General features: G+C 38.6%; 1 protein-coding gene across 4 annotated transcripts in view; it reads right to left on the minus strand.

Moving 5' to 3' along the window:
* Positions 1–703: 703 nt before the first annotated feature.
* UNC80 (unc-80 homolog, NALCN channel complex subunit) overlaps positions 704–14,296 on the minus strand; it is a 228,889-nt gene continuing 215,296 nt past the window's right edge. For all 4 annotated transcript variants that reach the window (XM_025892412.2, XM_073879220.1, XM_073879217.1 and 1 more), the window contains 4 exons: positions 7,499–7,580; positions 6,473–6,584; positions 5,678–5,877; positions 704–4,861 (listed from right to left, as the gene is read on the minus strand). In XM_025892412.2, the coding sequence (XP_025748197.1) occupies positions 4,595–4,861; positions 5,678–5,877; positions 6,473–6,584; positions 7,499–7,580 (661 nt within the window). In that variant the 3' untranslated portion in view covers positions 704–4,594. The remainder of the gene's footprint in view (positions 4,862–5,677; positions 5,878–6,472; positions 6,585–7,498; positions 7,581–14,296) is intronic.

Raw genomic sequence — 14,296 nt, forward strand, 5'->3', positions numbered from 1 at the left:
AAACCAGCACATGATGTCTGGTGCTCAGTACAGAATGTGGTGGTTATTCTTATTACTATTCTCCTTCTGGGCTTCTGGCCCTCATCCTTACCTTCTCTTTTTCTCTCTCAGTAATGTTTGGTGACAAATTGTAATACATTTATTTACTATTCAGACACAGTCTGGAAGAGGGTAAGAGTGTTCCTCAGCTAAATGTGCCTAGGGTCATTGAGTCAGGACCAGATGAAATAAAATCGCGTGAGGGAAAGAAAAAAAAAGGATTTAGCAAGAGCATAGCTTAGATGGTAGGGAATGGGCACTTTGTACTCTATACCAAGGACAACTGGTGGTAACTTGTACTCCATCGTGGGTCCAGCCACATTCAGAGGGCAACCAGGTCCTTCACATTCCTCCTGGGAAATCTACCGGTTATTCCAGTGGGTCACAATCCAGGCAGAGAAATGAAGCTGGGGTACCCAGTTTCCCAAGTTGCCCACTCTGCTTTATTTTGAAGGATATTGGTGGAAAGCTTGGGTAAAATGGAGCTCGGCTGGAGCTGGAGGGAAGAATTGGAGGTGTCTAACTGAAGGGTGACCTCAAGCCAGACTGTGGGAGTTGAGAAGAGACATCAAGCACACCCCAGGGATGCAAAATGAACACTTTTCTGAATGAGTTAACCTATTCCCTATGTCGGGAAATGAGAAATGAAACTTAATCAGGCATCTTAAATATTTTTAGCTTTATTTTATTATATGTGCATATTCAAACACAGAGGTCTTAATATCTTTCATAAATATCTTTCATAAACGTTTCGGTATTTATTCATATGCATTTTTTTCCATGCTCTTTGGTCATTCATAACAGACTTCAAAGTCATCTGAGGGAAGTTGGCTGAGTAATCAATCTTTTGTTTTTACCTATAAAATGGCTAATAAAGGATTTTCATCCTGCAGTCACAGTGACTATTGAAAAATATTATGGAGGTACATTGATCTGTAATGCTAAATGATCCTGAAATAATATAAGTAAATTTGTCTTAAGCTTTTCCAAATACATTCTGCCCTTGTTTTTATTGTCCTGAGTGTCAAACCAAACTTTGTTTCTGAAATGCCGCAGTTGAGACCCACTAAAGTAAATGAGGAAGTGGGACTTTCTACTCACGGCCAAGACAAGGCCATGGAATTGGAAGGGTGAGGTCATAGGGCAACAGCATAACTCGGTGTGATAGCAGCAAATTCCAGAGACTTCATAAAATATCCTGTATAACTTGAGGAAGGGTATTTAGTTTGCCTTTTGGACTGTAATTCCATTTATCACCCTTTTTTCCTTGTTGGTCCCTATAAACACCCTAGTCTCATCATAGATGGTCTTAGAGCTAGACCGCAGAGTGAAGAATGGTCTTCATTGACTAAACGGACAGATACTAAAGAAGGGAGGAAGGGTGCCTGGGGGGGGGGGGTCAGTCATTTAAGAACCTGCCTTCGGCTCAGGTCATGATCCCAGGGTCCTGGGATCGAGTCCCGTGTTTGGCTCCCTGCTCTGCAGGGAGTCAGCTTCTCCCTCTGCCCCTCCCCTGACTCATTCTCTCAATCTCTCTCTCTCTCTCACATAAATAAAGAAGGGAGGAGATGTCACCCTGCCTACCATGCTCTTGCAGGCTTGAAAGAGAAAACAGTTATTCCCAGCCTGTGCAACAGGCCCTAACCAGACACCCAAACACCATATATATATATATATATATATTTTTTTTTTCCTTCACCATTGTCATGCCCAGTTACGCCTTTTGATACGGTGGTTCTCAGTGACTTGTCCCAATGCATTCAATAACTCAGTTTCCTTTTCGGAAAAATCAAATAACTTATCTAATAGAATTATAAAACCAGCAAATACTGAAAAATGAAAGTAAAATGTTTTGCTATAGAAAATGCTGTATCCAGGATTTGAACTGCTTTAATTGAATCCGAGTGGTCTAAATCTACACCCACTATAACGGATGATACATGTTTATTCTGAGGTCTCTCAAAAGATAATTTCAGAAGAAGCAACCTCTTGGTTGAGTCCAATTTTTTATACATGGGAAGTAGGTGCCTGTCTTGATTTTCCTTTAAACAAGATAAATATCATTAAGCATCATAGCTTAAGAAATAATCTAGTATGACTAATCTGTATTTATCATATATAATAAATTTTAGTCATATACTCAATAATATTTTGATTACAAAAAACTGTTAATTATCCTGAACTTTTTCTGATCTTCCCCAACGGTTTTTTTTAAATAATTATTCTTTCAAACTCCAGGTAACAGTACTCCTGAGAATACATCTTGAGACAATCTTATGCACATACATATAAATACTTTATCAATTACACATAAACATTCAACACATTACATTCAACACATTTAAGGGCACCTTAAATGGAACAGATGCACACATCTGCAAAATCTCAGTAGTCCCAGTATGAAAACATTCCCACTCTATAAGGCCCTGTTTCTCAGAGTGGAGGCTTTTTTGCAAGGTACAACGATACTTAGCTTATTAAAAAAGTTTCTAACAGACTTCGATAACACTAGAGTGAAGGAGTGAGGCTGAAAGACAGACATGCCAGTATCATCATGTTCAAAACAGCCCAGGACCTTTTAAGTACATATAAAGGTATTTAGAATCCTCAGATATTCAACAATCTTCTTTGACCCCTTTACTTTTTAAATATTTGATACAATTATACGTGGAGAATTTGGATCAAGAATCAAAAAACTGGAACAAAGTGCACACATATATAGAGACTCATATAGCCCAGACACTTGTAATTACCAAACATAAGGCCTCTAACACTAATTGAGCAGCATAATTTTTAACAGGCAAAATACATCAGCTTAGAAAGAATCATAAAACCACTTTATATGTATATTTCTGCACTTGAGAGTTCATTCAACATTAAGTAAATGTTCTGAAAATTTTGTAAAACATTGAAAGAGGCCATATACCCCCTCTATTTTCTCAAGTTTTAGATTTGAAATTTTTCATTTTGTCCATTATCTTTAACTCACAGATGTCTTTAGTTCTTTTAGTAAATGGGACCCAAACCCCAAATTCTATTTGAAAGTATAAATCACAACCAAAGCAATGCCTATTTAATAAGCAATTCTAACAGGAAAAAATAATTTCCCTTTGTGATTTGGGTGACTTTAGCGGGTCTCCTCTCTATATAAACATACTTTTCATAGCCAATGTAGTTGAAGTTAAAGCATACAGAATGTGTTTTCAATTCATTGCAATGTAATCAAAATCTGTAACTTTAATTGGAGGACTAGAAAAATGCACGCACACGCACACACACACACACACACACACACACACACACACACCCCACACCAAATTAGGTACATATATGAGTTTTTATATGTTTAGTAGTTATGTAACAGTTTTCTAATGTAAACTGTTAAAATTTTGAAATTCAGTTTTGAACTATATGATGCCAAGCCCTGTTACAGGATCAGTAACGCACTAGATACGGCCTCATGAGCCTTCTAAGTTTTATGCTTTTCTTGAAGTAAGTGAACTTCAAGTTAAAGTGAAATACACAAGCTGACTGTGTCTGTGAAGAGATTGCTCACTTTATAATTTTCCCTCATAAATGTAGATGTCTAAAGGATCATAGGAAAATTGTTAACGTTGAGAAAAAGTTATTTTATTGAACCAATTCTAACAATAACCTTAATATCTGAAAATATGCCCTCAAGGGCAGGCACAGGATACTGTAATCACATCTTCCAATATCTCTTAATCTTGGCATTGACGTGGTCATGGCTAGAAGTAGGAATACGATCTCTTTCAAGCTATTATATTTACATTTAGCTTGTATCATAGTATAGGCTGTTTAGGTTCTTAATTCAAAATTACATCTGATAATTTTTAGAATATTTTCTCTCTAATGTGGTTGTGAAATGGAATGATCTTAGGGCTTTAGCATTTTGATTTACAACATGCAAGGTAAATGACGGTTGAAAAATAAGTATTGAAAAATCCACATCTTTAAAAATAGTACTTTTTTCTTTTTCTTGTAAATGGCTGTATTGTCGATCAAAGCAAAAATGGCTGCAGGCTTATTTATTAGTCTCCTCAAACTAATATTTTCCTTATTGATTATTTTTCTGTAAATTGCTACTCATATAGCCACCTGATTTAATATTTTTGAAACTATAAAAATAAACATTTGCATGAGATGTATAACGTGAGTAATCTCAAAAATTGCATTCTCTTTTTAGTACATATTATTTGTTAATATTCCTAGGTAAGCAGCTCCATAATAGTATATATTTTTAACTGCTCGAGGCTTCTTGAATCATAAATAATGTGCAGTGAAATGGCTCTTTCCTCTTAGTCTTCCCTGGTTTTTATGGTCTTCACACAACCAAATTATCTTAGCCATTGATTTTTTTAAAGATGTTTATGAAACAACGTGCGCATTAGCAGCAAAATCTACTGAGATTTGTGTCACCCGTTGGATGTAAAGTGCTGTGTTTTCATCTTTTCCAAGCAAAAGTATTCACCTTTTAGGAAAGCGATCCCTCCCACATCTTGTCTACACCTGCCACTCTTAACAAAATACGGAATTAAACATGAGACTCATCTAGGTCTCCGTCAGTCTCCCCCAGCTCGGTGGGCATCAGAGTGAACTGGCTGGACAGCAGGGGGTTCTCCATGCCGTGTTCCTCACTGATGTGAAGGACAGTGTCTCCGTGCTGTAGGAGGATGGATGTCTCAAGGCCTGTGAATTCTTCAGGGTCTGAGAGCTGCGTAGAGAGGGGACCATGTGCTGGAGCACCTTGCACTTCTGCGTCCTCCCTCTTTTCTCCTTCTTCAGCGGGGAGGGGCTCACTCTGTCATCAAAAGGATCATGACATCATGGAAATCAGGATAGGTGTGAGGACAGAGGATCAAAAATGTCATTGTCTACCTGAAGCTAGACAAGGATGCTGGCCAGTCCCAGCTCTAGCTTTTGTCATATGTGAGCTCTTACACGGACCCTTTCACCCTTGCAAGCCTGTTTCCTAACCTGCAGCATGAGTGTATTTTTTTGCCCTGCTTACCCTGTAGACTCTGAGGATAACAAGATGGTGGTGTTACAAAGCCTGTTAACCATTCAACACTCTACAAACGTATGTAGTATTATTGCCCCTTAGCTTTCTCTAAATGACACTGGGAAGGACATGGGGCCTATGGGGATTCGTTTATAAAAATTCAAAGAAGAAAAAACAAATAAAGACAAGAAAAATATCAAAACGATGAGAAAAAAGATCGGAATATTGAGTTCCTCTCATCTCATAGGACACAGACGGCTCTCCATTTATAGGCTTCTAGACCGGTAACTTTATTTTCCTTTCAAATTGAACTACCTTTCAACCAGGTATTGTATCATGGTTTTCAATGGTTATTTTCATTATGAAATATTTTCTCTTGGGTTTTTCATAACAAAGAATCCCAAGATTTCTCTTATTCCTTCTTAAGTAGATGTATTACTGCCCACATACTTTATATGGATGTTCTTGTCCATGACGACAGGACTGTTGTCTGTCTGAGTAACAAAATGTTACGGACTCAGACTTCCATTACATGGAATAAATGTGCATATCCATGTTGTTCCTAGACACAAGTGTGCAGGGGGCAAGCCTCGCCTGTTTCTTTAGAGCCCTCACCTGCCTGGGAGACAGGCTGTGAAGATCAGCAACTACAGTGGCAGGGGAAGACGTGAGGACTGGTTTGCCCATTCCTTCCGGCTTCTTAGATGGGGCTGGACTGCAGCCTTGGGGCTGGCCTGTGGCGGGAAGTGTTTCTGGTGGGGCGGCGGCTGGCTCCGGCTGAGCCTCGATGAAGGTCACAGAACGTTTCTGATCTGCTGTGGGTCAGAAGTAAAGCAGTAAATGGGGAAAACATATATTGTCAAGTGCTTAATAATTAGCTCTAACCAGTGTTTCCTGGCTTTTCTTTGTAAAGACACTGCTGGCTTAGTAATAAATAAGAGCATATTTGACTATTATGTACATGTTTTGATTTCACCTCCTGATAGAGAGAACTTGGGTAGAAAAAATCATTTTTACATAAATGGCTTAAAACAAGATTTCCATAGAGCATTAGGTGAACTTGGTCATCGCTCATAACAGCTACCAACAAGACTTAAAAGTCCCTATCATTCATCATTTCTTTGTCTTCAGTAAGACATAACAAACTCAGTTCCCAGCTTGGGTAAAGAAAACACAACCTTCAAGAATCAAATCTCATAGCATTTGTGGTTTTTCTTGAACTCTTCCATTTCCCTAGACCTGTGGGGAAAGGATAGGGGAGGAAAGGTGGAAAAGAAGGAAAGGCACTAAAGTGCTCTGGGAAACTTCTTCCTTTATCCTGAGCGGGAGCTCGGGGTCTGCAGACCTTCTTGACTGAGTTGCGTGACACTGAGTCAATGATATAGTCGGAAGGGACACAGGAGGCCTCACCAGATGGCTTCGTTTTAGGTTGAATACTCCTGCGAGTGGTTGACAGCCGAGCCCCGTGGCGGTTTTTGGGTTCAGTCTGCGTCTTCTGACGTGACAGTAGAGGACGTCTTAGCTAAAGAGAATAGGCAGAATAAAGCTGGCAAGAGGGTTCTAACTGCCTGGGAGGAAACTCTGTGCTCAGAGGATTCTATGATGTATTCTTTCCTTTATGGGTTTCTGTGGATGCTTGTACTTGTAGCTGATAAATTAAACTTCTTTCTGCATATGGAACGACTGAGTATTTGAATCTGGCATCCTCTTTAACCAATTCTATCTCCCAATTATTAGTTCTTTTCCTATGCCAAGGACATAAATCAATATAATTTAAAATAGTCAATGTGACAATTTCAGGATACATAACTAATAAGCATTGCTTGTTGATCAGCCTTTGCTCATCTAGAAGATGTAGTTAAACACATGCTAATTCTCAAGGGGAGGTTGGTGAAAAAATTTCAGTTGCTGAGAAAGTGTCTGGTATGCAAATGCTGGGAAGCTCCAATCAAAGTGACTGTACAAAGGCTCATTTAAATTTGTATGTAGAGAGTAAAGGGACCCCACCTAAGGAAATCTGTAAAGATGGTCTTTACTTTGATTTCGATTTTAACCTGAATCATTAATTGTGAAATGAGGAAGAAAGGACAACTGGGTCTATGCCTGTATATAGAAACAGGCCTTACATCAACTTCATAACAAATATTCCTTGCTCAGTAAGTTTGGTCGGGAAAGGTTTCTGAACAGGGGACAAAGAGAAGTATAGACCTGCTTATGAGCCTAGGAATCAGCTTTACCAATAAGAAGATTCAAAAGCTAAAATAGAAGCTAAAAACTCTCCACTTGCCCAAGTACTTACATTTTAAAGTTGCTCTTGTACTGCTTATTTCAGGCAGGGAGAAGGCAAAATAGGATCTCCATATTCATGGGCATTACAAATTAACTAGAGCTTCCATTTCATAGGATGACTCTCCTGCCCTTTCCGGGTGTGCTTACCTGCCTCAGGCCCCTCTTCCTCCCCAGTGGCTGCTGAATGAGGAGGTTCTGTTGGCCAGGTTCACTCTGGACACTTGGCACCCTGTCAAGCATCAACAGTGTTAGCGGACCTCGGAGAGAGTACAGATGACCATCCTCTGCTGGGTGTTAGCCAAAGCCACTTCTATGAAACAGTCACTTCAAAGATACCATTATCTTTGAAGGAAGGTTGGGAAAGTATCCCTGGGATGGGAGATTTCAAGGGTTTGGGAGGGAGGACGAGGCCTCGTAGCCCCAAGCTGCCAAAATTGAGATTTTGATTTTAGTCACTGATGCCATATCTATCATTCAGCAAAACATTGGTTCGATCACACCCCTGGTTTGGAAGCCACCAAAAGGTTAAAGATGTCACATTCTAATCTCAATTTTTTTTTTCCAAGGGGAAGGGAAAAGGTGGTGACAAACAAACACAAACAACTCTATCACATGGATGGGAACACCTTTGTTAAAATTTCAATTTAAATGAAAATAAGATGGACAGATATCAAACACATCAGACACAGAATCCATTTGGGTGAAGGGGCACATTCAACACATGTTTGCAGCCTGAAGTCTCTGTGACTACTGAGCAAATGAATAGTCACATGGGTAGACAATTAAATGTTTTTTAAGAAAAGATTTTAGATTTAAAAGGCCGGCAAAATAATCAAGCTATCAGAAGAACTCAGAAACTTAATTGAATAGCTGCACTCAAACATATTGTGCAATTTATAAAAACAACAACCTGCTCCCCCCAAATTTACTGTGTATGTGTGTATTTTATATGCAAAAATGACTCCTAACAGTGGTTGCTACTTCAGTGTTGGGTGAGGCTGAAAATACTGTCATGGGCCCATGATCCATTTTCATTCTGCATGCATGTATAACAGGTATTTATAATGGGAATGGCGGTGAAAAAAACGAAATGTTTTGTGCCCAGAGAACATTGTAATCCTGTGGATGATGCCAATGTGCTTATTTGGTTAATGGGCAACTGATTTCTGCTTTGCCTTTGCAAAAGGAGAGTCATCTACAAATTGTTTTTAGAGTAAAATATTCCACAGAGGAATCCAGAGTCAGCAACTGTCCAGGAAAAAGAAAGACTATATTCATTCATTTCCATTAAAAGAGAGAGAGAGAGAGAGAGAGAGAGAGAGAGAGAGTGCTATTTAAAATATCTAGCTGCAGTTGTAGAGAAAGAAATTGGTGGCAAGATAGACAATCAGATGTTTCCCCTGTTATGTTAACAATTGGTTAACCATCACCTGGGTGATAGTCATGTCTGTAATTTTTTTAAAGGTCTTACTCATATTTCCACTAGAAGAAAATCAACGATTACCAAATGGAGTTTCTCAACGTTTTTATGAAATAAGGATGTCATTATATCATAATTATACCATTTGGGATACACAGTACAAAATTTGATAAAGAGTCCCCCAAACAGATGCTTTTTAAACTTTCTTGTTCTCCTTAATGTCAAGTTCAAAAGATCAATATACATTATTTTTATACATATGTGACCTTTCTATGAAGATGGAAAAATATTCAAAAGAACAATGCAATAAATTCTGATAAGCAATCCAGACTATGTTGCTGGCATGTTTGAAGTGACATCTCCTTATTAATTATACATTTTAACATGTGCCTTAAATTGGAAAGAGTATTCGATCACCATATGCACAGAAGTAGAAACAAGTTTCTCCCAAATACCAAGCAAAGCTTTCTTTGGGATGGTTTCTTCATTGACATCTAAATGTTACCTCAGTTCCCTTGGCCATAAAGGGAGGTTAATACTTACCACCTACCTCCCATTAAAGTCGAGGAAAGAAGTTAGTTGATGTAAAATGGTTTGGACATGAAAAGGGATGTATATAGCATGCTTCTTTGTTTTACATTTGATATTTGTAATGAGTTTATTGCTTCTAGAACACTAAAAGGAAGTGGGTTATAAAATGTTTTGAAAATAATTGGGCAGAGAAAATGAAATTGAGGCAGTCCCCTTGTCTCGTTTTTATTCAGTAACCGGAGATTGTGAGAAAAAAATGGTGCAAGAAAAGAAATACACGTTACTCAGGGAGTGTTAATGTCAAAGCATAATGGTAGTTTCATGATGATTATTCCAGAGAGGATTATAAGCACCAAAATTTTCTCTATGGATAGAGAGGCTTATATCTAAGAAATGAATCAAGTTTACAGCTTCAGTAATTAGCTGTTCTATGTAAATGATACAGTATTTCATTGGTGGAATGCGCATATCGAAAATGAAATTATAGAACGTGTCCCTGGAAATAGTATATCCCAGCTAAGACATTATATTCTCCCTAAAAGAGGTGTACTGGGGACATCAAAGTCTGGTTTAACTGGGTGCAGCTGGGACACATTCATTGACAGCTAGAGAAGTTAATAATGGAAGTAATCTATGCAGAACACATTACTTTCTCTCAAGTCTATATCAAGTTGCATAGAAAAAGTAGTTTCAATTTAGTTTCAAATTCTCTCCAAGTCATGTACTATTTTAGTAACCTGTAGGATTTATGATTTGTGACCATAAGAATGTACAGTACTAAAACCAACCAGAAGACCAAGGTGTTTGCCCTAAGCGCCTCTCTCAAGAAAACTGGTTTCTCGAAAATGTTAATCTTGAGAATGAGAAATGGCCGATTTTCCACGTTTTCACAAAATAATAGGTTAAAACAATAAAGATAAAAGGAAATAAAACATTCTCAATTGAAACTAAAATTATCCTTTGTATTTTGGAGTCACTGAAAAACATCACTATGGCAAACCATATAATGATCTAGATTTTAGGGAAGTACATGCACTCAGGGCCTGGCAGAATTTTGACTCAACTGTCTACGAAAAACAAAAACACCTTACTCAAAATGCAAAGAAGTAATTTATAAGCTAGTGAAGTTCAGACAATGTCAGGAGAACAATTCTGGCACAAATTACCTCTTTTTTCCTGTTTCAGCCCGAGGGCCCGGAGTGTAGTATACAAATATGTATGCAACTCCTAAATGAGATATATACCTAATGGAACTTCTTAAAATATAGGATAGGTGAATGAGGGGACATTCAGTAATGTAATAAAAACATAATACGTAAAAATGTAATAATAATTCATATCATTCATTTAAATTACCAAAAAATGTGTAGACTGAGACATAGATATATTTCATAAATAAAAAATTTAAGTGGAAGCACTAGGTAAGACTAGTGCATGGAAAATAAATTAGTACTTTCATTGCCTCTACCTGTGCTTTTAGTTTCAACTTCAGTATTGTTAGAGAAATCTAGAGGTGGAATACAAGACACAAAGCACAGCCATTTACCCTGAGTGACTGTCTTGTGATAGGAATGCATAAAGCTAGCACCAAAGGAGCCATAAAGCATTCACAGAGAACAGGGAAATAAACAAGAGACAAAATTCTACTTTTCCCTTTCCCAATAAAAGATCATTGTTTGAAATTTACTTAGCCTCCACAATGTCAGGGAGCAACATTTCCTGTCCCCTTAGAAGTCCTTCTAGCTGGACTAAGAATCAAATTAACATGAGACAGATTAACAGGAGAAAATCAAATTCTATAGGTTTAAGTATGGAGAATCCACATAGATCATGGAAATTCCAAAGACAGGCAAAATGAGGTCTCTAGGTCATTCTGAACTAAGGAGAAGGGGTTTGGGGTAGGGATTTCAGAAGAAAGGAAGGCACTTTGCAGGGTGATAGGAAGAGCTGGTTTTTGGTAATTAGATGTTTGCCCTGCCATACAGATGGGTCACTCAGATAAAATTGATCTCTGCTAATAACCCTTATTCTGGGAAAGACCCCCAGTGTAGAGTCTGCTGTGTGGTTAAGAGAAGGACAAAAGTTTCTCTCGATGCCACAGGGTCTCAAGTGCCTTCAGCTCAAAATAATCCACATGCCAAAATGGAGCATTCTGGGGAGTCTGTCCTGACCCCCTTCAACAACATCCAGAAAATGGAAGCTAAATGCCACAGAATTTAGAGAGGAGTGGCTGGAATCAGAGTAAAAAGGGAGGATAATCTGGATCTCAGATAGCCAGTAAGAACTGAGGCAGCACTGGCAAAGGCCATATCTGTGTATCACAACACGCATTTTCTTAGCCGTTCATTCTCAGTTACACGAGAAAGGCTTAAATATTTTTCTAAGTACTTGGAGAGTACTTGCCAAGTTTTCATACTTTGGAAATGTGGATGATCATGATATGGGCTCTGCTAAATAGGTTATTTTTATTTTGTCTCACCCAGGCTACATAGTCTTGCTCAAACTTGAGCCACATTCTTTTTTTTCACTGGGATTAAAATTACCCTTACAGAATCAAATAGCATTATAATCTCTTTTTAAAAAATTAGAATTGATTGTCAATTCATGCCTTCCAAAGTATTCTAACGTGTCCAAACAAAATCTGATCTTCAAGTATAAACATCCAGGCTAAGTGCTTGAAGAACTTCTGTATGTCTAATTCTTCTGGAGAAAACATGATGGACAGTGTGTGTATTTGGGGGCAGGTACAGGGAGGGAACATCTACAGTGAGTTTCTATGCCTCTAAGAGTAATATTCTCAACAGAAGGGAATGGGATACTATTTTAATGCATTAATTTCCAAAAGAAAGAATTTTTTCTCCATAGCATAGTGCGTCTAACAGGCTGATACCTCTTGTGATGAATATTTAAAAGAAACAAGATAGCACAATTTTAAAAAAAGATCCTGGAAGAAATTTTCAAAAGGTCTGCATAATTTTTATTGGTTTCTATCTATCTATCAGGTCACCTTCGTTATTCTGGTCTCTTCCTCATTTATCCCTCAGGCCAACTTGTCCCACTGACCTAAAATAAATGCTCTTTCAAAAGCAAATCTCCAGAAAATGTGCCAAAATGTGGGGGTTAAGGGAGAAGCAGGGTGTATTACTTTCCTTTGGGCATGCTTCCTGATATTCTTTTTTTTTTTTTTTTTTTGTAAGTAGGCTCCACGCCCAGCATGGAGCCCAACGCTGGGCTTGAACTCACGACCCTGAGATGAAGACCTAAGCTGAGATCAAGAGTCGGACTCTTAGCCAACTGAGCCACCCAGGCACCTGCTTCTTGGTTTTCTTTAAGGTTTGGAGCCAGATTTTCCTTAGGACTACTTTGGATGTACTTTAGGTCCTGAGTGTTCGGGTGTGTGCTAAATATAATTGCCTTGGTTCATTCCTACTGCTTCTTTAGGATCTGAAAATTCTGCAACATAAAGAAGTTTCATGCCAAAAATAAGAATGCCTAGAAACCAAATATAAATAAGTGCATATCCTATTTTATAGACCCACCTCTTAGTAAATACCAAAAGTTCCTCTCCTCCAAAGAGAACTTGGTGACATGATGGAGTTCAAGAAATATGACTTGCAGGGTCTGGCAAAGGTGGATGTGCTACTGGCTAGTGGGATTCCTCTGCATTAATATCATTATTTAGAATCCAAGTGAACACCTCATCCTCTGTTTCCTTAATGACCACCATGGAGTGTGCGTGGCTAACACCCAGAACTAAAACATGCCAGTTATAGGAACAACAGATCGACAACAGTTGGTCTAAAACAGTATCCAAAGTCCTGACATGACTGACTAAATCAGTTGTAGATAAAAGCTACAATTTTGGCTCTGAAACAGTCTCACATAGCAAGAACTTTGGGTTTACTCCCACTGGTGCTGGACCCAGGGCAGACTGGTTCCAATAACTCCAAGTTCAGCAATTTGAACCCTGAACCTGCCAGAGATGGCCAAATCCTTTAGAAAGTTTATAAAAATCAACTCAAATGCCTGCCTTCCCTCACCAAACCTGGACTAGTATTTACTCAGCAAGAGTAAAATTTGGCCTAATTGGAAGAGCCCTGGGACAAAGTCGGCCAAATGCAAGTCTGGTTTAATCCTTTCCACTCTCCAAGGGCCACTGAAGTTCTCTTCTAAGTGAGGTGCACCTGTCTCACATGTAATTTTCAGCATCAAACAAATGCATTCTTTGAAAGTAGTGGTCAAGGTGCTAGACTTGGTTCTGATCTCTTCAAACTCTGTGAACAATGAAGGGAAACCGTCTCATTTGACCTCGCCCCCCCAGCTCTCAATAATGGACTTGAGTCTGTACTCTGCAGCACCGCACTTCCACATTTACCATCAATAAGAGACTGGTCTGTCAAGGCAAGGGCTTGCAAACACAAATGAATGCCATGATTTGTGGGTGTAGTAAAAAAAAAAAAATGATACACCCGATGATGGACTAAATTTCCCATTTTCAGTTGCTGAAGAAAATGTGAAATCTGGACAAGATGCAAAGAAAACAAAAAGAAAACAAAGAATATCCTGTCACCGGAACAGCCTCTCAACATTTCCTCATCTTTGTGTTAAAGCAATAAACACGTTGTATTGTCCTCACTATATAACGCAAACCTGGAAGGGGATGTTTTCTCTTGAGATGGAACTAAGGCACTGTTCGAATGAACAAGAAGCATCACCCCTAATGAGGATTAGTTGAGAGGTGTGAATCAACAGCACAAGATTAGGAATGTTTGACGTGGTTTATCTGAGTGTTAAAGGTGCAGTCCCCCTTTCTGACGCTTTAAACCAATAGCCCAGGTATCTTATTGTCTGCATCATAAGACTTCTCTTACTTACCGAGAAATGTTTGTGTCTGACATTTCATGGCAAGTTTGGGAGTCCTCTTTGTGCTGGGACAGACGTTCTTTTTATGTGTTGTTTGAACAAGCTACTATAATAGCCTGCCACATAGCATG

This window comes from Callorhinus ursinus, unplaced genomic scaffold, assembly GCF_003265705.2.
Source record: "Callorhinus ursinus isolate GAN/ISIS: 27379988/994484 unplaced genomic scaffold, GSC_fseal_2.0 scaffold2, whole genome shotgun sequence".
NCBI lineage: Eukaryota > Metazoa > Chordata > Mammalia > Carnivora > Otariidae > Callorhinus > Callorhinus ursinus.